We start from the raw sequence: 27971 nt of genomic DNA, 5'->3' as shown, positions 1-27971 counted from the left end.
TTTAGTTGTACTTTGTTCATGTGAAATTGTTCAAACAGGGACAGCAAGGTGTCGTGAGCGAAGCAACTGGAGTCCTGGAAGGAGGGAGGATTTTCCTTGAACCAGTTCTCTGTCGGTTTTGTTGGAGTACGACTGCTGTCATGTACAGTTAGTAGACATTTTACATGTTCTTTTGACTGAAAGGAGAGAGTAAGCTTATGCTACCCTTCATCCTCCTCGCTGGATATCTATGGAGAGGGTTCCCTTTATGCTCTCACGCAGCTCTTGGAGTTACTTGTGGCCGAGACAACACCGTGAGTGTTGAATTCACCGACCTGGATAGCAGAAGACGACACACTTAACCTCATTTGAATGCCTTTGCAAGGAGTTTGCTGGTTTCTGTGCTGCAGGCAGGGCTTCAGTTTGCTCGGACGGGACTATGGGGAGAAAGAGGAGGAAGAGTCTTTTGAATTGCGCAACAAGGAGGACTTGACTCCCAATGGACGGGTAAAAACTCTCCACCTGCACTAGACAGGAACACCTCCTGTGCATGAATACATTTATATACACAGTTCATAGCATCATTTCATTGAATACATACATTTAAAATGTCAAGAAGTGACTGTAAAAACTGCTGTACCTCTTGCACATTATAACTTAAACATGTCATAAAAGAGGGTCAACCTCAGGAGCATCGTTTCAGTATTGTGAAAACACATATGGTTACAGGTCTTGATATGAAAATGATTACTTTTGAACAGTAAATATGGATTTGAATTTCAAGGTTCAATAAGAAATGCAACCTGTGTTCATAAGATTTCCCATTTTAACTTTGCTGTCTGAGGGAATCATCAACTTGTTAAATGCAAGCATCTATAACAGATGCAGGATACAGTATGTGCTGCTGCTGCTGGCCAGTTTGCAGTTCAGGTTTGCATGCTCTTGGAGGCTTAGGCAATATTGAGCAATCCCACACACACACACTCTGATGCAAGCTGTAAAATCCAGTGTGTTGAACTGATCTTGTGTGTTTGGCCTCCGTCCGCTCAATTGCAAATAAGACTGCGGCCTTGTCTTCTCTGTAATGTTAGTCATCTGATCAGACACAGAGAGTTCAGCATTGTCCACCCACTTGTGAGGGGGCATTGTTGCCTTGAATTGAGGTAGGCTCTATCTGTATGGCCCAACGTACAGCTCTTTATGTACAGTCTCCTAGAGAAATCCACCCTTAAACATCTATTGGATTCTGTGCTTTTCCTCACATCAGACTCACTCATACGTTTTTGGTCTTTGACTCAAGCGCAAGCTTAATTTTTGGTGTGTGTTATTTGGTATCATAGGTTTAGGTATTCTATGCTGCTGAGATATGGCTTACACTAACAGTGGAGCACACCTGGAGCCACTACTTGCAAAGCCTGCTTATCTGTCTATTGGCCCTTTTGTCTGCTTGCAACCAACCAGTGCGACACCACAGCGATTTGCATGAAAACGTTGGGAAGAGATAAGTTTTACACAGTTATTGCCTCAACAGAAGTCTAACAGCACCAGCGGCCGCCAGATAAGAGCAGCATCTGTTGCTCAGGGGTATCCAGAGAGGTGTTGGTGTGTAGCACTCTTCTTCTTGGCAAACATCCCTGTCCTGGTCATAATGTACCATCTGCCTGGCCATTGGTGGTCAAAGGAACCCAACTGTGCTCCATATTCACGATCAATACAAGATCATAGTAACATGTCCCAATGGAGATGCCTGATGATGCAGAGATCTCCTTTTCCTGTAACTTCCCCCTCATTAAAATGCAACCTCTGCTCTATCTGCAGATTCATGCTCTGTTAGGTGGTTTAAGTTTAACGTCGGTTCATTGAATTATAGATGTGTTGTTTGGAGAAGAATGTGGCTCTATGACATAACAACCTTGATTGAGGGATTGCATTCTGGCTCATCTTAAGTCTGTCTTTAAGACAAGTCTCACATGATACTGCTGTATTGTAAGTGTTATTCCTGAGGCCAGTTCAAATTTGTGAGATGTTTGTGAGATTTTTGCACACAACAATAATTCCTAAAACAACGCTGCCTCTATAATCTTTTGGTATAAGCGTATGTATGGCAGTGCAAAATGGACTAATGAAAAGCTCATAATGCTTCTTTGTCTTTAGAGCTGCTCTCATCATCACTTTGTACTGATTCTATTGATTTATTGATCATAAATATTCATAAATGTGAATTGACTTGTCTTGAGCCATAAAAATGATAGTGTGCCTGTATAAATCCTTTAAGGAACTTTCTGTCTGAATCTGTAATGTGGTTAGGTCAGTTTATCAGATTACTTCTTAACAGGAGGAACCACTTTATTGACTGATGTAATTAACAGTGTTTTACCTAGTAACCAAAGGTAGTAAACTGCCGCACAGGTGTTCTGAAGTTATTAATTATTGATTCCCTGATGCTTGCAGTTTCAATCCACTTCCACAAATCCTGTTTGAGTCGTGATCTGTGTCACTGGTTTATGCTGGTTATTGTAACTCTGTGTCAATAGTTCACGCCGAGCCACTAATTAAGACCACAACTGAACCACTCTAAGCCAATATCATCAGCTGACCCACTCTTAGCCAATGTAATTCGTTATGCTCCCCAGAGCCCCTCCCCTCAGAATATACAGATCTAACTGGTACTGTTTGGCTTTCCATGGTGTCAATGGAGGGGGTGGGGTGGGGGGTTGAAGATGGTCTACAATGACTCCCAGGGAAAGCCCCTCAGGCTTCGTTCCAGAGCTTCATTTCGTTCAGAGCTTGACAAGCCACATTTTCAGACAGCAGGTCAGACCTCCCTGGGTGTATGTGTGTGTGTGTGTGTGTGTGTGTGTGTGTGTGTGTCTTTTGGGCTTTGTAACACTGAAATACTCCATTTAGTAGGCCTCTGTCCAGCTCCTGCCAGGGAGGACCACAGTAACCCACAGGTCTGGTGGAGTCTCCCTCACTCGAGACATCCAAAACCCTCACCCCGATCTCCTGCGTTGTTTTCCAACATGCTGCCAGAGGATGCCACGATGTGTAGCATCCACGGCACCAAAGCCATAGGCGACACACTGTTCCTTGCCAGGACTCTTCTCACTGAGGTTGGAATCATGAGTCAGTGCTGACGTTTGTGTAGGCTTGGCCCTTAAGAGCACAGGGCCATGTCAGAACCCTTTCCCTGCATGTTTACAGTCCTCATTCAAAGAAACTGCTCTCCAACAGCTGCCCAAACAGTCACACAGAGCTGAATGCCTCCAGTGTTGGGACAGCAAGGCTCTAATTTTAGGACAGGACATCCGTCATTCTCTCTTCTTTCCATGTTTCCACTGAAACTTTATTCAGTTTTTATGTAACGTGAAGTCACATTTACCAATAAACTACCACCACAGAGTGTTTAGGCCTGCACAGTTGTAAGTGTGGGCTGGAGTACCACAGTGCATCCTGTTACTTGGAACAAATGGGCACAGTCCATCTATGCTGAGAGCGGGTCCCATTAACCGTCACTACTGCCCTCTGTCTTCAGAGGTGTCACGGTACGCTGGTTTATATTTGGTTTCCGTTGCGTCTCTGCCTCACCACCTCCAGGCCACACATCTGGTCTTCAGGCCGACACTGGCTGAGCCCAAGCATTTCCTCCTGGTTACTCAGCCTCCCAGGAGAGCTGAACGGAGAGAGAGAGAGAGAGAGTAAAGGGGGGAGCGAGAGCGGAAGTCAGCCACGGAACGAACACATCACGGCATCTTTCCCTCTTTTCCTCCATGCTCTGCTCGAGTCTGGAGTGATTCATCCCCTGCCCGTCCAAAGGGAGAGCTTTTGCCAGGGCTCTGCATCGCACGCTATCCTTGTTCCTCATCCCACAGCCCATTAACTTTATTGAAAAGCTATTTTTCTGTTTCTTTTTTCTGTAAATTGTCACGTTTTGTGCAGAATTACTCAAAATATTCTAACTTGATCTACCTGACCCATTAGTTTATTGATCATCTGATTAGTTTATGTCAAGGAATTACAGCTTTGCAGTCACTGATGTGATTAGTATTGATTTGCCGTTTTCAGTCATGGCTGTCTGTCTGAATTTTCTTCTCTGGGGCTGTAGGCTTGGTTAAATCATTTATGGTTAACAGAAGAGGTAGGGAATTACCGTACACACACTTCATTTACAAGTCGCTTTCTGACACTGTTCAGTTATTGCCTGTCTGGTTTAACATTTACAGTACCTCTCCCTGAGTTAAACATTAATAAAATCTCATTATCCAAACCCTCATCTTTTCCTCAGAGTCCATCTGCCTTATAAATATAACACAGACTCCATACTAACCTATAAATTTGCACTTCATGTTTTCTTTGTTATTTTTGAGCCATCCAAAAAGAAGCAGTAGATGTTTTTTGCAGGGCAAGGGCTATACTTAGGCTAGTTTGCCCAGTAGTAAAGTGTGGTGTGTGAACTGTGAGGGGCCCAGAGCTGACCTGGATAGTGTTTCAGGTAGGCCAACACCCCCAAGCTGGGCCGGGGCAGCCACAGGAGCTGGCTCAAGGCTGCGGCTCACAGAGACAACAAGTCAGGCCATGGGGACACACAGTGCTGCCCTGCACACCAGAGAATTAGTCCAAATTGCATACAGGCAAGCTGTGATGTCTGATGGGGTTTTCCAAGGTCAGGCTGAGAATCTAGGGGCCTGAGCGCTGTGAAAGGACACATCCTCTCCCATCTTCTGCTTAACAGGGGAGTCCTGGAATGAAAAGTTCATTGTTCCACCCATGAAATTTGATTTTACATGTCTGCCAGTGGCAGCCCCATTTGTAGTCAGTAGAAGCACTAACCCCAGTTTCCATACAAAACTGAAACCAAGAAAGAGGGAAACATTTGATATGAATAGCTGGCTCGCAGTCGAGATAACTTCTCTAAGATTTAGCTAGTAATATGTATAAGATTTGTGGCTTTGTTCATTAGATAATCAACATTAGTACATCACCATTTTATTACACAAAGTGCTATTTTTATACTATCCCCCCAGACGTCTCTTTGTCTTTCTTACTTATTTTCATCAAACTAACAGTCTTTTACCACCAACTTGAGACACCATAAACGTGGATAGAACGGATGAAGGAAACTGTTCCTGCAATCTCAAAAACCCGGGTTATTTTTAGGTTAACAACCTTCTCAGAGAAATTACTGATCTGAATTATAGCATTGCGGGGTTTGCTGGTTGGGGTGCATGCAGCTATTGCACAAAAGATTCCTCTGTTCCCCACTCTTATATTAAATGAGCCTGTTTTGCATGCCATATTTCTCTCCACCAGCTCACCCCTTGCAAGTGAAAGCCAAGCATTACAGGAACAGAGCAGCTATGTGCCGAGACTGCCAGGAACGGCTGCAAGCTCTACTGTAACATGGCCACTGAAGGCAAACTATTGAGGGATCACTGCAATCTGTGGACTAGTTCTAAGGACAGACTACTGTTTGTGTTGCATTATCATCTATTTACCCTTTTCTCTCTCTTCTGTTGACAGAGTCCAGCTGAGGTGACTGTTTCTCAACCAACTCGCACAGCCAATGGAACAAATGGGTAAGGAGAGAGAAACAGATTTGATTTTTTTTGTCTACATTTTAGGAAGTAATAGTTCCTTATTTTAGCCATATACTTCCTCTGAATGCTGGGGATTTCGGTATTTGTTCTCAGGCAGGTACATGTGTAATTACAGGACAGTCACTTGATGTTATCTCATGGAGCTCTCCTCATGTGCCTAACCATGGCACATGTGCCTAACCTCATATCCACATGCTCACATGTGTAAGCATACAAGTGGTACAGACTCACATGCATGTTGACAGATGATCTGACATTTCCAAGCTGCCGTGGTACTTTGAGTGCTCATGGATAATTCAGCAGTTTTCACTTGTTAACCTCTTGACTGAGTTGAGTTTTGCCTTTCAAAGGTTGGCTTGGCAGCATTGGCCGATAATATGTCAATCTTCAACCTAGATGATCGTGACCAATCATAGTTGTAATGTTAGGTTAACTCTATCCACCTTCCAGATCGACAAATCTAATCACTTTGTTAATTTGAAGGCTGTACACTCAAACTGCCGGTTATAAGGAACCACTATGCGTCTCACGAATAATGAAATTCAAATGGTCATGTGGTTGACAAGTGAATGCTAGTGCCAATGAAAAGGAGTGATTCATCGAGGGCTTGATCCAGACTATTAGTGCAGGGCTGTGATCTCAGACAGTGATGTAGCCAGGCTCTGCTCCTCTCTGTCTCTGGCATCATGCCCTTATCATCCCCCCGCCCCTTTTCCCCCATCTACAATCTCTACTGTACATCTGCCGACTCACAGGCAATGAGTCACAAAGCTTGACTTGTAGGACTATCATACACCACAAATGAATAGATGATGGTCTGCAACAATTCTCAACAAGAGGAGAGCTGCCTCAGGAAGTGGGTAGGGGAACTGAAGCTGAGACCTTTTGCTGCAGTCATACAGGACATGCTTTCTCCTGAGGCTTGAGGGAAAGAAGGAAGGGTAGACGTGAGGAGGGAGGCAGGCTAACTGGACGAGGTGACTCAGTCCTACCTCAACAGCACTCCCAGAAGAGGTGTGGCTCGGATGTGTGTGCGTGTGCGTGTGTGTGTGTGTGTGTGTGTGTGTGTCACATCTACAGTATAGTGGAGGTGGCCTCAGGCCACATGGCATAATTAACTACTGGTTTTGAAGGGAGTGTGTTAAAAGCCTGGCTGTAATCATCACACTGAGTGCAGAGATTAGAGAGCGTAGTGCTCGGTCGTTACCTGGCCAATGGCTGGACACGCCCAGTTGTACAGAGGGAAAGCCATGCCAGGATCTGATAAGTCAGGGCATTGTGATGTAGCAAATGGTGCCATATAATTTATCTTCAGTCTCATTTCACAGCTCGGGCAGCTCTGGTTTACTTTGTACTTTTATTGAGCTATTGATTTGAACTGTGCAGAAGGAGACATTCGTCTCAACTATTAGTTTGAAGAGTGGCCCAGATGTGATGGTTGGGGTGATTTATGTTTGTCCTACTAGAGTGAGGTTAATATGGTAATGCTCAGATCATTCGTCATGCTGCAGGCCTGATGTTGTTAGGGAGGGAGGCCCACCTCTGTCAAACAGAGTGGTGGGTACAAACACACATATGAGTGTGGGCCATTTCAGGGGTCTCCCGGAAGTCCTGGTTATAATAGTATGCTAAAATTGCATGTGAATATATATTTATAGTCACACTCAATTTTGAAAATACTGTGATTTGTGTGTATTACCTCTAACAGGATTTAGATTACACAGACACATGCAGGGAACATGCACAGTCAAATGTATTCATATAGTAGCATAGACATATGCTATAGACAGCACATAGACACAATGTAATCAAAACATCTGGTTATCACCCAAAAGATGTGACCCAGAACAAGCTAGTGTACATTTTCAACTGTGTACAGTAAAAGGTTTGAGTGATTTTTAAAAAAAAAAAAAAATTAACATATTTTTCAAATATGTACAATATACAGTTTGAGAGATTTCTTTTACAAGATAGACTTTTATAATTGTGATAACTGACAGTTTATATTGCATTAGTTTCAAGGGACTGGATATCTTTGATATGTTACCTAACATCACAATCCTGAAACTCACACCTGAAGTTTGGAATGACCACAATTCGATGTTATATCAAACATACTACAATACAGTGGATTGTTATATTGTAATTCAGGTCAGAAAATGAAATTGTTCTGTACATTGACTGATGTGTAACTGCTGAGAGTGATCTGGAGAGGCTGGGAACAACGTTTTCAAATGATAATATTAGTTTGGCCTATGTCAGGAGTCCTGTAATAGATTTGCTGTGTGTTTGCACTGACCTCTCTCAGTTGCCGACAGCTTACTGAGGGTGTCGGTGATGGACATATCTCTGCAGGCAGACAGCACGAGGTCTCCCCTGTCTGTCTCTCAGTCAGTACAAAGTGCCAAGCAGCTTGCTCCCTCCTGCTGAGCTCACACTCAAATCTGTCTTACATCATCACCATTTTTTCATCCCCACTATCCTGACTGTCAAGTTCCTTCTCATAGCTGGGGCAGAGCACAGTACAAACTGTACCAGGGGGAAAGTGGATGCCTGAGGACGTCACTATTTGTTCCGTCTGCTTTCTCATTAGCCCCCCTTCTTTGATGGCTTTTGACAGTCAAAAAGTTGACATTTTTTGGTGTGGACTTCCAGGCTGTAATGGCTGAAAGAGTCCAATGTTTCAGAGGGTATTTCATGTGTGTGAATTTATGTGTGTGTGTGTGTGTGTGTGTGTGTGTGTGTGTGTGAGTGAGAGAGAGAGAGTGTGTATGCATGAAACATGTGGGTGTTTGCGTGAAAAGCTTAGAAGTGGGCCCCACGATAATTGCCTGTCTGAGTGTCTGTCGGCCTGTCTGTCAACCATCCAACCATCACAAACTGGCCCTGTTTACAACATCAGCAAATTTTTAATTCACATCACTAAGTTTCACTATCAGAGTGACTTTATTTAAACTAAGAAGTCACTAACTCTTTATCATAAAATTTCTTGCTGATCAACACTCTCTCCTTCAGTCACAAACTCAGACTTCCTGTCACACACACGCCCCCCCCCCCCTCCTCCTTTCTCAAAACATGACTTTTTTTTTCCCTCTCCCCTCTGCCTAGTCCAGAGTTTCTTGGCAGTGGTCTTGAGTAAACAGCGTATTTTTAGCTGGGAGGTCATATAGGCCCAGTCTTAATCACCACATTCCCATTTTCCCACCAGCCCAGCTTCAGCCAGAGGCCCTTGCAGCCAACCCATGCACCATGGGGGAGGGGACTTGAGAGAGAGAGAAATGGATTTCTACAAAGAGAAACTGATTACAGTATTTAGTGCTGCAGTATGACCTACTGTATTTTAATCAAGGTCGTCTCAGATAGTGTTATTTATCCTCGGTGCTTGTTCGGATGTCTAATAAACTGTGTAACTTGATTTGTGTACAGTTTATACACCTGGACATCAACAAAAAGGCAGCTGGTTTGAAGTCATTTGTTTGAATGCCTTTTTGGACCCATCCAGGCAATTCATCCATCAGATAAATCCTTCTGTATTTCTGTGACACATCCATACAAGGGTCATTTTTGCAACTGTGCTTGTTCTTGTGGTCACAAGGACCAGCTTTGTATGCTGGAACATGTCTCTGCTGTTTCCACTGCGGTCATCCAAGCCCGAGAGCAAGGACACTACTTTTCTAACTTTAATTAGCGCCTCGCCGTTTTGATTAGACCGTGGACTGAAATCAATTACTCATCGCTCCAGCAGCTACCACCAGACAGACAGGCACAAACTAATCAACTCGTTGTGCTGCTCATACGTGGTGGATTTAAGTGTGTCACTATTGTCACCATGAAAGGACTGTAGACAATGTGCTCATCAGTTATCATGGCCTTATTTCAGTATGTGGGAACATATGCTGTGGTTTTGAGTAAATCTGTGGATTCATAGTGTAAATAATGCTGCATTCACACAATGTCAGTAGAAGAACATAAGAAGAAGAATAATTAGGTGAAGCCTTAGCTAAATCAGTTGTATTAGTGTTAATTATATATTTATTTTAATAAGCCAGCCAGAAGGCTTTGCAGATAATGTTTACAATACTGTCGTTCTTTTCACCAAGTGGGAGATATTGTCACTGTCAGAAATATCCAATATCTCAGACTTGAAATTACAACTGACAACTCAATTGCTCAGTTTAAATGATCAGAAAAGGGTCAAAGCCGGCATGATGGACAAGATTTACATGTAGTGAGGTGGCGCCGAGTGAGGAAGCTAAAATCCCAGCAGCCTTGAGTACAGTGGCATTAAAATAAATTAATGCTGATAAAAAGCTTACTGCCAAACCTCAAAGCCACACAGATGTTTTCACTTATTGTGTCTGATTAGACCTCTTCTCAGGACTGTGTGGGCATGTACAGACTGTACTACATTGACATCTCCCTGCCTCTCCTGTTAGTTTTGTTGCACCTGTTAGGGCGGGACAACATACACCTTTATCACTCTTTTAAGCACTTGGAATTTGGTGACCTCATGTAAATCTCCACCCAACTAAACCTGAGCGTAGGTGTTCAGGATCTTTTAATAATGCTGTAGTGTGTTTTACAGTGTTATATACCATTATTTAATGATATGTCATTATACTACGTTATGTTAATGTTGTGGGTTTTAAGTAATGTAAGCCAGTCATGTTGGCAGATCAATATTATTTAGTCATTTGCAAGATGTGACGAAGTGTGACAATACCATTGATTGGGCTTGGCAAAAGAAAAAAGGAAGTCCTGTTTCCAAACTGATGAGCTACAACGAGAGAGTAATACCTGAACTTATTGTATACAACAGTTGGCTTTGTGTAATTTGATCATGCTGGATACCACAATGTATCCTCTTTAAATTGTTTTTTTTCCTTCCACTTTCTTTTGTTATGTTACTCTCTCTTCCCTTTTGAGCTTGTGGTCACATCTGAACTCTATTGTTGTTTGGTATAAAACAGATGTGAAATTGGCACACACAAACTAATAGTGGTGACAGTTGGTGATGGATAAATGAGTATTGAACAGCTCAGTCACAATATCTAAGGGCCTCATTGGCTACTTCTGTACAGAAGCTCGAGGACATTTACACTCACATGACTGCACAGGATGTAAATATGTGCTTTGGATTTATTAAAAAATCTGATCTGTGTGGTCATAGGTATAGGGAAATGTTTCTCTTCCTCTCTCATATCATGTTTGTTCTTACTTATCTTTATGACTTGCCCCTCTCCTACTGACCTATGTGATCATGAGCTGCTGATGTTTTCCTGTTCACTTTCATAAACAAATTGTGGTTTCCCCATGCTGCTATTTTCCCTCTGAAACAAAAGTACTAACTTGTCAGTGTTTCTAGAAGAAAAACTGCTGTACTGTGTGTTGATCTCAAACAAGACCCAAAACACAGAGCAGAAGAAATACCTTGATTTCCAATACACTTCAAGCTTCAACAGTTGAGCAGTGTGACATTCAAATGACGCTCCTCCTCTGCAGTAGCTGATGTTTAATCCCCAAGGGGAGGGCAAGAGAGAGAGAGGTGATGTCTGTAGATGTGCACTCGCTCTATTCTTCGTGCTGTCTAATCCCCATGTCAAATTGTTTCCTGCACTCCACAGGAAGTTGCCCACTGAAGGCCCCACCGTCACGGCCTCTGCTGAGGCTTCTGGGAATGTGGGGGCGGTTGCAGGGGTTGAGTGGAGGGAGGGGGGTTTAGGGCTGCTGGACAGCTGTGGAGACCCAAAGCCCCCACATCAACAGTGCTCAAACATTTGCCCCAAGTTGCAGAACATGTATTTTTCTTTGTCAGCCATTTTTTATTTTGTTGCACCATAGATTGGAGTGTGACTGGAAAGAAAGTATAGATTGAATTCTAAGTGTGTGTCCACACACACAGAGGGCTAGAAAGAAAGTTTTTCTGGTCATGTGTGGAATCATGTTACTGTGTTTGTTCTGCTCCAACCCTTTAAGCCCACTGGATGAATAGTGAAACATTTTCAAGACTAAAACAAAGCAAATCCAGTTCATGTATCATATGACCTGCACAACTGAGAGGGCACTTCATAGACAAGTTGGTTTATTATCATAACAAGAAACATTTTATTTGTTGTTATGATGAGAAAAGTCAAATCCTTAAGCTTTACAATATTGTGCCCTAATTGAAGAAAATAACCCGTTTTACACTATTTGATAGTCTGTATGTTGGTATTGTTGAGGAATGTTGAAAATGTATGGGAGTGTACAGATATAGTACATAGTTTTTGTTTGAAACAGGCCAGTTCTTGTTAATGAATTACATTTTTTGTTCAGTAACAAAGAGCTTTGCAGTGAATGTTTTATAGAGAGCACATACTAATGCAGCGTATAACTTTCAACCTTTTGTCAGAGTAATTGTTAAATTCTCTCAGTGTCTTCAGATAGTGAATGTATCTTACAACGATAAACGGTCCTTGCTAAAAAAAAAACAAGAACAATTTGTTGTCACAATGAGACACTAAGACTTTTTTGTAGAGACGGCTTTACAGTGCCGTGGTCACCACCCAGGGAGATTTTGGACACAATGGTCAAACTGCCTCTGCTAAGGCAGCATTGAAATTGAAGGTCAGGCTAGTTTGTCCTGCTAAAGGTCAAAGTGTGGGTTTGGACCTGTGCTCCCTTTCAATTCCTCCTCCTTCTCTACATGGCCTAAAAGAAGCACTGATCCTGACCTATAAAATATTTCAGGTTAAAGATGGGGGCAGACCAGTTAGAGGCAGAAAAAGAGATTTCTGTCTGTGCTAGCAGTGTGGAAAATGCCCACAATTCTTAGGAATCTGCAGAAATGAGAACCAAGTTTGATTGAACTACAAGAATATTTCAAGATGTACGACCATATGTACCACATAACCTCTCCAATAAACTGTTAAATTGAAAGTCACCTCTTCAATTTCTATAAGACTGCTGGTTCAAATCCTGCAGCAGGTTACACCAGTTGTTTATATTTTTGGAAATTCAGAATTGGCCTAGTTATAATATTGGTGTATACTAAATTTACATTTAGAAACTAAGAGTAGGGATTGTTTTTTTTATTGCTCTTGACATTTTGTATGAAAGCCCATCATAGACAATAGCACACAATAATCCAAAGCATTGAACATAAACACTCCCGCTGTGCACAGCAGGCTATATTCTCCAGTCGAGGCATAGTTTTTTCTATACATCTAATCCCTCTCTCATTTGGGCTACATATAGACTATCTCTGTCTGCGTGCATGTCTCTGTTATGTAGCAGGGGTTATTAACAACCTCAAAAAAGAGACGTCGTCACATTTCTGTGCTTATTTTAATGCCTATAAGTGGGGTCTGTGGATGCAAGGACTGTCGAAGGTCCCCGAAGGCTGCTGCTGTAGCAGGCGAGCCAGCTTAGTTATACAGCCTGACCGAGTATAATGTGACAGGATCCTGACTCTCTCCTTCTCACTTGCTGCCCTGAACCAGTTCACCTACTCATACAGAAAAACTGTCCCTCAATATAGAGTTTCACTGTGTCTGAACATTAGCTTAAAATAGAGACTGATACCAATCGGTTATGATCTACAACTTCAAATACATTTCATAAAAGAAACAAATTGTATGCATTCAAGCATCATGCTGTAGGCACTGTTTGAGAGTAATGTCACAAAGGTCAACATGATAAACCAGGATCAGGTCAGCGCACACAAAAAGAAAGGAAATGGCTTCTGCAGTCATGTAAGCTGAGTCAAAGCAGATAAGGCTATATTCAGACTCATTGATTATTGTTGCCTTCCGTGAGGAGGAGCCCTCCGGAATTATCAGATCAATAATGACATAAATCAGCTGACAAAGGAGTAGTTAACTTGAGGCCAAATAACCCTGGGAGGAAGGGCTCGATTCATTTCCTGTGCAATGATCCCAGGAGGAGGAGGAGGACGGGACGGAAGGAGGAGTTTGTCACCTCTCATGCCAGTTAGACCCAGGAAATGGAGAAAATAAGTAAGTAATTAGATAAATAAATGAGGAGAGATAAAACCTCTAAACAATCTAATAGACTGGAAATGTGCTTTGGCCTGAGATAACAAAGTCTGAATTTGTCCACAACAGGCCAGATGTTGAAGCGTCATTGTATGTGGAGGTAGCTGCAAACGTGATCATGATGCATTAAAGAGGGAAAGAAAGAACAGCAGTAAAGCAGATTTACAGATGTTTTTGATGTTTCTGGTTTTAACTAGCCAAGGCTGACCTCTTGAACCGTCTGCCTTCCTCTGACCGGCGTGAGCTGGCTGGCTGGGAGTCAGGCCGGCGTCGCTCTGTCACGTTTATTTTCAGCCGCTCGCTCGGCTCGGCAGCCAAAGTGATAAAAGAGAGACGAGCTGTCCACAGTGGCGTGGTATGTATCGGTGTGTGTTTGTGTGCTTGCATGCTGCTAGGGAGGGAAAGTGGGAACGCTGGAGGACAGATATTCGTGGCACTTCTTCCAATCCCCCCTGTGTGACCCCCACCTAAGAGTATCAGAGAGAGGCTTGTAGTTGGCACAGTGTCACATGGGGGGGTTCACAGCCAACTGTGTGTCTCTGGGCCAATTAGCTATCCAATGGGAGGGAGTAGTCAGGGGAAGACTTGAGTTGAGAGGGAAGCAGAGTTATTTACATTCTCTCTCTGCTCCTCCACACAGGCACACTGTCTCAGAGGTGTCTGAAGAGATGAAGAGCCTGATCATTGAGAAGAATAAGATGGGCCTGGAGGAAGAGCCTGAGCTGCTGGTCAAAGGTGAGTCTAACTCGCACAACAAACACAGCACATAACACCACCATTACTCTGACAAAGCAGGTGCTCTGTTCAGTTGTGGTGAAGCGAACATGCTGTAATGATAAGTCGATTAATCAGTTCGTTTTCGTTTTCGACAGAAAATGTTGATTTGCATTTAATAATTTAAGCAAGAATGCTAAACATTCTTTTGGTTCCAGCTTTAATGCAAGAAGTTAGACATCATCTTAGGCTCTTAGAACTTGTGGTGGGCATTTTTCACTATTTTTTGGACATTTTACAGTCTAAACATTTAATAGATCAATCAAAACTAACAAAATACAGTAATGAAATAAGCTTTAGTTGCAGCCCTACTTTGTCCTTCAGTTAATAAATGAGGTCCCTGCAGGGCTAGGTTGCTGCTGTTCATCTCATTAAGTATAGTATATATTTCATTACCCTAATTGTCTCCTAATAAGTACTGTCGCAGCTCCATGCTGTGCTGTCGTCCTTTAGCCAACCCCTCTCTGACCACATGTGGCCCACAGCTGCTCCCACTCTCCCCGCCACTCTGTGTGTTCATGTAAGGATAGCTACTGGCATCAGGAGCGCTGTCTTGGGTGTCTGATGCTTTTGAGGAATGATCTCATAAGATATTTCTGTGTGATTTTTTTTTCTTTTTTTTTCTTGGCGTGCTACTGAAAGGAGCAGTAAAATGCCAGCACTTGGATAAGTTACGTCCTGTTTGGAATGGCGGCAGTCAGATTGCCTAATTCTGACAGCAGTTACTATGCGCCTTTGGCTAGTGCCCCTCCCTTACTGCTGTCCCCTCTCTGTCCTTGTCTCACTGCTGGAGGAGAAGAGTTTCCCTCCAAAACAGAGGACAGCTACTTTCCTAGGGCCATTGATTACACTGTCACTTGGGATTTCAGCTTTTGCACCACACCCTCATCCTTTAACCAACCACACTATTACCACCACAAGACACCTCAGGGCGTTAGATAATCCCTCTCATTTCTCTCTGTGTGTTGCACAAGGATATGTTTTCAACAGTCCTCCATTAGGGCCTTTCTCCTTGTTCACTATGTTGAGTTTTTTTCAGCAGGACATCCTGAGGCTATATGGGGTTAATATTGCCCCAGTGTCTAAAATAGGCCACCAACATTGCAGATATAGACTGATGATGGAAGGATGAAATGAATTGTAAAAGCCATGCAGTGGTGACAGAGAGAGATGTTAGGACATTGCTTTATTGACATACCTTTGTTGATTTATAGTTCAAATGAACTGCTCCTCCTTCTCGTGCTCTGTTTGATCCGAAAGGGGAAAAAAAGTTTAGTTATGAGTTTCTTGTACATAAATATAAAGTTCAGGTCCAGTTTATTATTCATAATATTTAAAAAGCAAATCTGTCTTTCTTTTGAAAGTGCTTTTTCATTTTGTAAGCCCATTTACATTATTAACATTCCAAAATATGAGTTTATGAACAGACAGCTGAGGACATTAGCATACCTAATAATCTGGTCACCACAGGACTTGTCAGAGCAGATAAGGGTAATAAATAGCCATACTGTCATATTTTCTTTCTTTTAACATGGCGTGGCTTTTGGTTCAGGGGCTGACCTGAGAGTTAAAGAGGAAAATGTACTTTCAGTACATTCAGATTGACAGGAGGCTCGCAGTGAAGAGATGGAAATGCACAGAGAGAGATTGTTTGCTCAATCTGTGTTTGAGGGGGTAGGGCGTTGGGGGTCAGGGTTCACAAATGAAACAAATTAAGGGCGAGCCGTGGCCCCCAGGGGAGACATTAGCAGGCCACAGAGATGGGATCCAGATGGGGGACCATGGGAGGGGTATACAGGGGGTCCTGGTACTTTGCTGCTCTTTCTCTGTCTTCTGTCTCCCTCCTTTTTTGCCTTTCCTTGTCGCTGTTTAAAGTTTCCAGAAGGAGCAGCATCTGTGGGATGTCCCATGTCTGTGACAGAGGCGTCAAGGTAGCAAGCATGCCCTTCTCTCCATGTCTCTCACCCAGTCAGCTTGTCTGCCTCCCCCGCCCCACATCCAGGCTGTCAGCAAGCTCAGCCCGACTTACCTCATGGTTTTTATTTATCCATTTCATGCTGGGTTTTGATGTTGCCCCCCTCTGATGTGGTGTTAAATACCTCCATGGTTTTTACTTTGGCCTATATTGGGTTGGTTTATGGTGGGTTCAAATCTGCCACTTATATCATATAGAAGCATTCTCAAACAGGAAACATATCTTGAGAGGCTGTGCCCCCCTCCTCTCTCTTTATTTTTATTTTGGAGTCGTAGTGAGGCAGTGGAAGCTTTGCACTGCCTGGGAAAACCACTTTGAGGCAAGGATAAAAACAGGAAGAGAAGAGAAATGAGGGAGATGAAAGTAAATAGGAAGAGAGTAAGAGCAGAGGGAAGAAAGATGCAGGCGAAATGAGCACTGGCTAACAGGTGGCACACAGCTTGCTAACCACAGAGGAAATTGTGATGCTGGTGTGGCGTCATTGCTGTTTTCACAGGGTAGGAAGCTGAAGGTACATTGCCTAATTGTTCCTTTAAAACCACTCTCAAATATGCTTGCACAAGTCATATGAACACACATGCACAGCCACCCCTCAACTGGCACACTGCCAGTTTATAGCAGTGCCCTGCCCTCGCAGATGGTCCCACCCTGCCTAGTATCGGTGCCAGCCTCTCCGTCAGCCCTCTGGATGAACTATGACCCCCTACCAGGACTCTTCAATTCTCCTCTGTCTGTTTCTCTCCAGGCATGATCTGGACAGAGCTCTGCCAAACTAATTTATTTATCTACTTTGAGATTAAATATTTATTAGGAATGATTTGCACACATGAGGGGGGAGAGGAGGTTCACTGCTGTTTGGGAACAGTGGATCTGGGCTGTTGCAGTCTTTCCAAACCCTCAGGACTTTGGGAACACAACAGTCTTGCATAGTAGAGCCAGGCCTGGCAAGAGCAATGGGCATGCCTGTGAGCTGGCTGAAGGCATGTCTGCTTTACTCTCTTTGTCTCTCTCTGTCACACTGTTCCAGTACATATCTCTCTCTCTCTCTCTCTTGCTCTCTCTCTCTCTCCTTTTCTCACTCTGTCAACCTCTAAAGTGGTAATTATGTTGGCTGCATGCAGGCTTTAATGCCTATGCCATTAGCTGGCTGTATTTTTATCCCCTAGTATTTACCCCAACAAGGCAGTCATATACAGACTGCAACTAACTTTATGGACAATTACATGCCTTGGGGATTATTCTTAGTGAAGACATGGTGTAGCAGCACTAGTTTAGTAGCTCCATGACTGGCCCACCTACCGAGGCTTTGTCTGATAGCATAAGGATAAGGAGTCTCAGAAAGTATTGGTGAAGTCAAATTGAAATGCATTTTCATTATTTGACAACAGTGCTGTTAATATTGCCCCAAGACCCCAAGCAGGTGAAAACAAATGCTATAATTTGCTATAACTTTGGCTTTATTTTGTTTATTGAAATAAAGGTATAGAGTATATTTCTCAAAGTCATGTATTTGAAAAGAATGTTATATCAATACTGAAACTGGGGTCTTGGCATGAGTATCAATTAAAAAATTCAAACACCCAGCCCCAGTGATGTATGGGGCTTATGCTGGGACTTTTACATAAATGTATTATCACTATTGTTCCAGATTAATTTTCTGTTGTTCGACCAAGTGGTTATTTGAATAATTGTTGCAGCTGAACTTGCGTGTATAAGAGCCAATGTGTTTCATTTTGAAGTTGAGTTGTCATATGACACGTGTGTGTATCTTATTTAAAGGGTGGCTATTGCGGGAGGTCCGAGGCAACTGGATCAAGCAGCGTCGGTACTGGTTCGTGCTGAGCCAGGACTCCCTCGACTACTACAGCGGACCAGAGAAAGGAGCCCGCAGACTGGGCACGCTGGTCCTCACCAACCTCTGCTCTGTCATCTGGCCAGACAAGCAGACATACAAGGAGACGGGTGAGGGACACACAGACGGGCTGATGCATAGCTGACTCACGCTTATGTATACTTGCCCTTAATCTCTGTAGTCCAGTAAAACCTGTGTTAATTCCCTATGCGGTGGAGTGACCATAGACATTTTCAGAAATTCCTGTTGTTCTGGGTTTTTTGATATGTACGTGACATATTGTGGTCCACTTTCCCTTCCCATGAGTGCTGTTATTCTGAGTAAGTTTGGGAAGCCCCAGCTGTGTTTGGTCCAAAGTCAAGGTTGGTCTAGAAACCTCACATTTGAGTAATCAGCGGGGGCATCTCCCTTCACCATCTGGGTTGAAAGAAACAAAAGAGATTAAAGAGGAAAGTCTTTGCTGTATGGGAAGAGACACAGGGATGACTTGTCCTTTTCAAGTCTCTGTATTAGTCAAAACATGTCGCCCTCTGTCTACGTCTGTCTGCCTGTCAATGGAGGGGATTATGTCCTGCTGACTTCACCAAACCACTTAAAATGTCCAAACCGTTGTACAAACCCAAACCCAGACATAGTTCTTACTAACTCAACATGCCAGGGGACTTTTCTGGACAGAAACAGTGGCTTTGTCCCAAGCCCTATTGGCTGTTTCACTACTGAATAACTTGTCACACAAGAGTTGCATGAAATATCTACTTCCTCTGTGTATTTTGTGGTTCTTGACATGAAATATTAGTTCCCTGTACGGATTCCTTCTTTGGCATCACTGACCCTTTAAAACTTCACCAAGAACCTGAACAAAGAAGGATGTGGTAACAAGTCACGTAGCAGGAAAGCCTGATAACAGCCGCGGGGCTGCAGATCAGGCCAGGCTGCCTGGGGTATGTCTAATACTTCCTCTTCACAAGGAGGAAGCATCCCTTTTTCACTTTTATTGCAGGTTGTCCAAGAGGAGACTCACGGAGGATCTTAACAGTTGTGTCCTAATTCATCTGTAGAATAACTGTTTTTGTTTGGGCTTGGCGTGGTCTGAGGTTCCTCTCAGGCTGACCTTTGATCCTCTGTGAAACCGAGAGAGGAAGTCAGGGATAGGGAGTCACCCCTGATATGCGCGGTGTCATGTGCAGGGAACATTTCACTGTTCTCTTCCCCTTTTACTTAAATTACCGTCAGATGAGGTGCAGTTTGAAGTGCCAATCACATAAAATGCAATGTTTTTTGTGTGTTTCTTTCAGGCTACTGGAGCATCACAGTATATGGGCGGAAGCACTGCTACAGGCTGTACACCAAGCACTTCAACGAGGCTGTGCACTGGGCATGTGCCATCCAGAAAATCATTGATACCAAAGCACCGGTGGAAACACCAACACAGCTCCTGATTCGAGACATTGAGGTGAGCCACACAACACACACACAAAAACATATACACACAGTTGCTGTTGCTCCCCCGTGCTCTGCTACCGTGGAAACCACACAGCCTCATTGGACCGGGAGTCCAAAGTTTCCTCCGTTTGCCTTTCTCTTTTGAATGACCTCATCTTATTCTACTGCACTGGGACAGTACATTTCAAGATAAAGGCAATTCTAGTTATTGACTTCTCAGAAAATTTAGATTTGTGGGATTTGAAAGGATGCTTTTTGCTTTACCTTCTCACATGGAAGGAGTATGTTTATAAGGGACAGCCATATTTTTAGACCAGGGGTTGCTAGAGAGCATGACGTGCTGGAATCTCATTGAGCAGACAGATGACTCGTCTGCCCCTGGGGTGAAAAGAGGGGCAGTTCTGGCAGAGGAGGTGGAGGAGGGCTTGGCGTGAAGCAGCAAAGCCAGATAAGCAGTCCTTTGCCTGGCCTCCTGTCTCCGTAATCTCCCAACGAGAGTCTTTAATCTCAAAGAAAGTGGTTAATCTGCTTGCCTCCGTCTGCCTCTGTCTGCTTCACCAAGGAGGGGCCAAGCTTATAGTCTGGAAGAACAGAGGGGGCCTGCTTTTAAAGTGCCCTGAAGACTCCTCAGTCTTTCTCCCTCAGTCTCTCTCCCTCACCTTTACACACAGGCACACTTTCTCAAACAGACGAGGTATTTTCCCTCTCGAGTGTGAGATTAGGACTGCTGCTGCAAAAATCAAAGAGAGAATGAACAGAAGAGCCTTTGTGTGAACAGGCGTGCTCGCTTATCTTTAAAGCATATACATGTTCCAGCCACAGACACAAGGGAGAGCAGGGATTGCAGTTTTAGCCTTGAACCTATAGCCAGAGGACATGTGTGAAAGATGGAGAGAAGATCTGAAAAACAGATTAGATGGGTGAGCTGCTTTGTCTTAAATCTGCCACACATTTAAAGGATAATTCTGGTTTATTACAACTTGGGTCTGTAATAATACTGTATTCACCAAGTTACTATAATTGCTAAGATCTGAGAACACAGCAACATAACTAAAATGAAATCTAATGGAGCAAGAAACACGAGCAGTCAGACGATCTTTCAGGTTTGCCAAATTTATTTAGAAAATAAAACAAAGACAAACTGTAAAATTGTTACCTAAACAGTCTGTTCATCCATCACAGTTAACACACAGACTTCCTGGCTAAACTCTGACCTACACAGTTTTCCTGGGCACTGTGGGATTATTAGTGACATTTCAGTTGCACTCAACCCCTGGTTTATTTAAGACCTGTTTTATCATCTGACCGCTTGTGTGTCTTGCCTCCACTGACCTTGTTGTAACGTTTGCAATGTTGCCGTATTACCAGATCTTAGCAATTACTTGCTGACCACAATGTTACAATAACCGACAGACAAAACTGTGAAAACAAGACTGAAGTTGTAATAAACAGGAAATCTCCCCAAAAGGAAAAGTTCAACATTTTGGGAAAAGCTTGTTTGCTTTCTGTATGCCAAGTATGAAGCTATTGCCAGCAGCTGGCTAACCTAGCTTAGCATAAAGACTGGAAACAGTTAGCCTGGCTCTTTCCAAATGTAACAAAATCAGCCTGAAGCTCACTAACCAACATGTTATATCTCGTTTGTTTAATCTGTACAAAAAAATGAAGTGCAAGAGCGACAATTCACCGTTTTATGGGAGGTTATGTGCCGGGCTATTTCTCGGCCAGGACCAGTTGCCAGGCAACCAGCAGAGACTCCAGGAAGTTACTGGTCCCAGCCAAGAAATAGTCTGGTACCCCCTGTGAAACGGCAAATTGTTTCGGTTTTTAATTAGTGAGCTTTAGAGGTGCTGGTAGGCGGATTTTGTAACCTTTGGATTCAAGTCTTTGTGTTAGCATTGAGCTAACTTAGCCAGCTGCTGGCTGTATCTTCACATCTACTGTGTAGACTTGAGAGTGGTATCAATCTTCTCATCTAGCTTTTGGCAAGAAAGAGAATGTGCATATTTCCCAAAATGTTAAAATACTCTATGTGTCAGTGGAAGACTAAAGGGAATAAGACACAGTCTATGGGCCTAACCATGTCTGCACAGTGTATGAATATCATCTGGGATGTTGTGCTGCGTCCTGCTGTTCGTGGTCCACAGAGCAGCATCTTATTCCCACATTACAAACAGACAAGCCTGTCACCAGTGTGCACCAAACACTTCAGAAGAATGTGTCAACTTTGCCCCACTAAGGAGGGGTGAAAGCGGGCTTGTCTTGTAGCCAGGGAGAAAGGGTGGCTGGTTTGAGGGGGTTGCAGAGGCAGGAGAGAGCCAGAGCAGTGGCAACGTTACTAATGAGCAACAGGTGCTGGAGGGCAGTAGCATGGAAGCCATCTGTACCGCTGGAAGGCATCTATCCACATCCAGGCAGCGAAAGAGACAAACACACGCACACTAAACTCATTGACACCAGCAGATAAAATATAACATGTCAGTCATGCTTGTGTGCTTTGCTGGGTCATCACTTGACCTTCTTGCTGCTTTGAAAGTTGCCAGAGCTGAATTGTGACCCTGGTCAAATCGACCCCGGTCACCCCTGACAGACAAACACGCACACTCACACACACAATCACTGACTTGCTTCCAGGTCTGCTGCAGGCATATTGCAGGCATATGAAATATGAGTTCTCTACTGTGTCGATTGATATTATCGTCACATTGTTTTTTCACTTATGTACTTCAGGAGAATAAGTTCAACCCAGAGGTAGTGGAGCACATCTACCAGCACAATCCCATCCTGAAGTACACCCAGGGCCCCCTGTATGCTCCTCTGCTGCCCTTCCCCTACGGCAGCCTGGAGCACACATGTAAGTAGTTGACATGTACATGTCATACATTATCATAGCAACAATGTCTGAAGTTGCAGATAAAATGATGATAATGGTAAACATAATTTGTACAGACTACAAAGTGCTTTAAAGTCATATCATTTTAAACTAGATCATAAAACTTGTAGGTTCAGATCTCAGTGCTTTTTTGAAACTGTTACCAAACAAACAAATCTTGTTATAATATCTTGACTATAACAGTTATTAATGCTAACTAACAGCAACTGACCACAGCATATGTATGTATAGTTAGCAACCATTTTCTGTAACTACCGTTCAAGGGCTTTATTGCTAATTGGAAAGAAGCAGTGTAACCTCTGTGATTACTGTGCTGTTTGAATTGCTGAGAGGCAGCATTTAGCACAATGCAGTGCATTTTACTATAACAACAACCTTTTCTTGGCCTGGCTGTTTGATTAAAACAAGTGCAAACCACAAAATATGTTAGCAGGTAAAAAAGCAGGCAATAGAGAAAGTGAGAAGAAATTCAAAGTATAACACACTATTGCACATCTCCTCTTCCTCCTCTCTCCAGACCACAGTGGGAAAGGCTACGGCTCGGTTCGTGAGGAGGCTGTGAAGCTGTTCAACTGCCTGCAGCAGCTAGAGTCCGCAAGAGAGCCGGTTCCCATAATCCAGGGCGTGCTGCAGACCTGTCTGGACCTGCGGCCCCTCCGCGATGAGGTCTACTGCCAGCTCGTGAAGCAGACCAGCTACACACCTGCCCCGTACACTGCTGCACACCTCCGCTACTGGCAGCTTCTTACCTGCATGAGCTGCACCTTCCTGCCTGGGCCCACCGTGCTCAAGTACCTGCGATTCCACCTCAAGAGGTGGGAGGCACACAAAGGCCACAAAGTGTTGAAGAGGCGATACAGTTGACTTGTATTTTTAAGCATTGAGTAAAATCAAATACTGGCCAGAAATGAAAAATCTATGGTGAAGTGAGGTGCTGTGGTTGTATTTAAGTTGTAGTATGTAATTTAAGTGTTTTTTGTTGTTTACCTCAGCTGAATATATTCGCTTGATAGCAGGATTCTTTTTATATTATTGTTATATACAGCATATATTGTTGTATAGTTTGAAAATTTAGAAATGGAATATGCCACATTCAAGTTGGATTTAATCATTCAAATTTAGATTTAAATAAATCCTTCTGACTGAAGAAGCTGTTCACGTCATCTCCTACTTGTAATCACAAACGGAAAACATGGGATTTTTCTTGTTTTTGCTGGCTCTGATTTGTCCAAATTAGAAACATGACTTGTGGAAAACACTACAGCAAATCTATCCATGTTGACAGTTTAAGGCAATAGAAACCACAATTGTCAGTTAACAGTAATATTGCCGTGTTTATTTTATATTCATGAAAATTATGTTACGTGATCCAATTCAAAAGTGTTTGTGTCGTAGCAACAAGATGCCGTCAGACCAGGAGTCAATTGTTGGTTATGAGGGAGAACAGGTTGCTGGTTCACCTTCATATCCCAGCATGAAGGTGAACCAGCAACCTGTTATAGTGTGTAGTAGCAGGGAAAACACGGGGTCTAGACAGTGGACAAAAAGCAGGCGCCAGCAATGTTAACCACCAGTTTAGATATAGTAGCGTGATATGCCTCCACATTGTTAGCGTGTTACCCCAGACAGATCCAGTGTTTTAGGGCTGGAATTAGCCCCTCTCTCAAGCATGCTAATCTAAGTTATTAGCAGTGCTAATCTCCAGCTCCAGATTTTCTGTCTAACGCCATGCCATCAAACCACTAGAGTTTTCTATCTATGTCTGTACTGGGAATCACCCTCGAGCAAATGGAACCGTTGCATGCAATGGCGATTCATAATAACGCTGTGGAACTCGCTGTCTGTGTGTTTTGATACGTCTTGCCATCGCTCTCACGCACTCTCTCACTCTGTGGATCAGTGCTGAGGTTGCAGCTGGGCAGAGCTAAGACTGGAGCTGGGCAGTGGGCCCAGAAACCCTCCTCCACTCCCCCAGTGCCCTGAGAAACCCCCAGGGAATGTCTGCTGTCAGAGAGAATAGGCCAGGAGAAAGAAAGCAGAGGAGGACGAGGAGGAGGGGGCAAGAAAGGAGGAAAGAGCAGAGAGGGGTGAAGAGAGAAGAGTATAGGAAGGATCACACAGACTCAGTGGAACATTCCTAATTATGTTTCAGCGGGACAAATCCCACCCTGTGGCCATATACTTATGAGAGAGCGAGACATCGGAGGGAATGAGAGGGCCTCTCTCTGTCTGGCAGAATGTTTGAGGCCTTCTTGTTCGCCTCTCTCTGTCCTCCGTTTTGTGTATTTTGGGACGAACATAGCAGTATAATTGTTTCCTTCCTATTTTTCCCTCTGTTTACAGAGGACTGAGCTCATAACTCCACCAGGTTGTATTTCACACCTTTCACACTCCGCAAAGTGTGTGAAACTTCAGGCTCCAGTTGCAGTGTGTTGTCTGCTGCCTTTGTGTCCCCTCTTTTAAAACAACAGCACACACACACTCTCACCTAGCACTCTTGGACACTCCACTGGGAGGAAGTGGCAGGTCACTCTGGTTCACAGGAGCGGAAACACCTTTTCCTGTTTCGTGCGCTACCCAAAGTCAAACATGTTTTCTTTGCCATTTTCCTTTTCTTTGAAGGATTGAGCGATGTTGAGTCTTTTAAGTCCCTAAGAGCTAAAGTGAGAACATTTGTCATTCCTCGCCTCATTGACTTTTGAGCATTGCCAGCCCAAAGAAAATAAAGAACGCGGTTTAATCAAAAGGATGACGCAAAGTCCATAATCACAGCATAACACTTTTCAGACTTTGAGTCACTGTTGACATCACGCGCATTAACAAGTTCTCCCTTTTAAGTGTTCGACATTTTCATTTTGCTGGCAAATATCTAGCAATTCTAAATGTGGTCACACACACATGGTACATATCCACATGTCTCACTCTTACATTTTCTTGCAGGATCCAGAGCCAGAGTCCTGAGTCTGAGATGGATAACTATGCGTCATTCATCAGTGAGGCTTTGGAGAAGACCAAGTGTCGGGAGTGTGTGCCATCCTGGGAGGAGATCCAGATGCTGATGAGCCGACAGGAGATGCTGTGCACTGTACACTATCCTGGCCCCGGATCCTGCCAGCTCTACATCAGCTCACACACTACCGCCAATGAGGTTTGGGCGCATTTGTCTGTATTCTACTTCATAGCACAACTTTTCTCTTCAATCTTTCAGCTTCTCACATGTTCCTGTTCAAAACTTCCTAGCCTAACCTGGAGTCTACTGGCATTACTAAGCCATGCAAATCACAGAAATTGCATTTCTCCCTCTTCTGTTTTCACTCTTAAAGTTTAACCATTTGTGTGTCCATCTGTCTTTTCAACCCACTTCCCCTTGCCCCTCACCAGGTGGTTCGAAGGATACAGGAGAAGCTCGGCCTGCAAGAGAGCAAAAACACGTTTGCACTGTACGAGCAGAATGCACTGTGGGAGCAGCCAGTCGCAGGCAGCGCTCTGATCGCAGACATCCTTACCAGGTTTGAAAAATAAATGTCTGTCTTCACCCTGTAAAACAGAACAGACAGACACTGTGAGGAAGTCAGACACAATAAAAACCAAGCAGACATCGAAACACTCTAAGTCTGGCAGGAATTTGAGTTATTTGTCACTCGTTAGATGAATGCAAACAGAGCGGTGGATTGTATATTTATCTTCACTTGTCCAACTCCCATGCTAAACGTTATCCAGTATCCTTGATAACTGGTGACCTTGTCTGGTCTTGTTGGTCAAACATGACACCCTGCTGGGAAACTGGACTTGTGTCACTATTTCTGTCAGCAAAGCCAGCCACTGGATAGGCAAGGTGAAGCTGATGTCATTTGGTTGTACAACGCAAAGTCTCGAATGAAACGATAAGGCATCTGGCTGGAATAAAAGGGATCTGTGTGTTTTTTTAACAAGCGTGGGCGTCTATGTCCTCACAGGGCTGAGTGACAGGGTAAACATGAAACTCAGCAAACTGCCAAGTTACTAAACAACAATATTACACATTGAGGAGGCAATATCTTGTAACATATTAACACCTAGGCTTAAGATTCTTGGTATACCATTTGTATATTAGTATATTTGTTCCCTGTCCCAGCTGTCTAACCCTTTCTGTCCCTCATCTGTGCAGCCTCTCTACCAAAGAGTCAGAGTCTAAATCCCAGTGGAAGCTGTGTTTCAAGCTCTACTGCCTGTTGGATGCTGACAGCATATCAGTGGACAGCATTGAGTATCTCCTCCTCTTTGAGCAGGTAATGAAGCAGAACACAGCTCCTCAAAGGGCAGAGTCCTCCTTTGAGAGTGTCTTTGTTATGAGTGACCATTTCAGTGCTGATTATGAGATATAATTTATTGTCCTGCAGTGATTCATTCCTCGTATTTCATTGGATTATTATGTCTGTTCTTAACAATCATTAATGTCTTACAGGCTGTGATTGCAATAAAACATGGTGCATAAAAAGCATGACTAAGAGCATTGGCTGTAGTGCAGAGGGGGCAAAAGGCAGCCAGCACTGGCTTCATTAGAACATTTTTCCTGTGGACTCCCATAAAAGAGTTATGGGACAAAATAAAACAGGGTGGGGTAGAAAGGATTGATGGCAGGACTGAGGCTGTTACTGACAAAGTGTACCTTCTTTTCATCCTTCTTGTTCTGTCTCTCCCTTTTTGTCCTGGTTTCGGCCTTTGCGCTGCAGTGCCATGAAATGGTGGTGCGTGGCCAGCTGCCATCCTGCGAAGAGGACCTGCAGGCCTTAGCTGCCCTGAGGCTTCAGTGCCTGATGGGTGACTTCAGCACACACGCCCCCTGCCCGCCTCTGGACGAGCTTTTCCCAGGTCACATGCTAGAAGCTCGAGTCCTCATGTCCCTTTCTGCACCCCAAGCCCTGCCTCCTTGTCAGGTGGCGGCTCAGGGCTGCCCCGCAACACAGCGCTTCCCCACGGGCCTCCTCGCAGGAACGCTGTGGAGCCACACAGCTACAGCAGCGCACAAGCAAAAGGTGGAGCAGGACATGCGTCTGCGGAGCCGGCTGAAGGAGGAGGCAGCGGCTGTCATGGGATCCATCTTGGAGCGTTGGAAAGGTCTGGCCGGCTACAGCCGCAGGGACAGTATAGCTGCCTACCTCACAATTGCGCGCCAGTGGTCGGGCTTTGGATGCACTCTTTATGAAGTGGACTTCTATATTGTGAGTATTGTGAGGTCACACGTTTGTTTTATTGTTGGACTTTAGAATAAGGTTTTGCTCCCTCAGTGCTAAGTCACTTGAACTCTTAAGGTAAATTAAGGGATAACTGTGAGCTGTTCTGACATCTGCTTACCTCTTCCTCACTTCAGAGTTCGACAGGGAGTTTTTCCCAGAAGTTGTGGTTGGGTGTAGCTGCTACGTCCGTGTCTCTGTATCGGCAG

The 27971-nt window shown here is 43.8% G+C and overlaps 1 protein-coding gene across 1 annotated transcript; it reads left to right on the top strand.

The window, feature by feature from the left end:
• Nucleotides 1-291: 291 nt before the first annotated feature.
• plekhh3 (pleckstrin homology, MyTH4 and FERM domain containing H3) lies at nt 292-27971 on the top strand (the record flags this gene model as incomplete). The annotated part of the gene is made up of 13 exons (XM_070922987.1): nt 292-486; nt 5500-5555; nt 7172-7184; nt 14323-14347; nt 18141-18323; nt 19509-19666; nt 22387-22510; nt 23067-23364; nt 25490-25697; nt 25931-26067; nt 26697-26817; nt 27262-27750; nt 27900-27971. Coding segments are annotated over exons 1-13 (2019 nt in total), but the record flags the coding sequence as incomplete, so codon positions are not given.

This window comes from Enoplosus armatus, chromosome 17 (assembly GCF_043641665.1).
Source record: "Enoplosus armatus isolate fEnoArm2 chromosome 17, fEnoArm2.hap1, whole genome shotgun sequence".
NCBI lineage: Eukaryota > Metazoa > Chordata > Actinopteri > Centrarchiformes > Enoplosidae > Enoplosus > Enoplosus armatus.
This window is presented reverse-complemented; position numbering and strand designations above follow the sequence as displayed.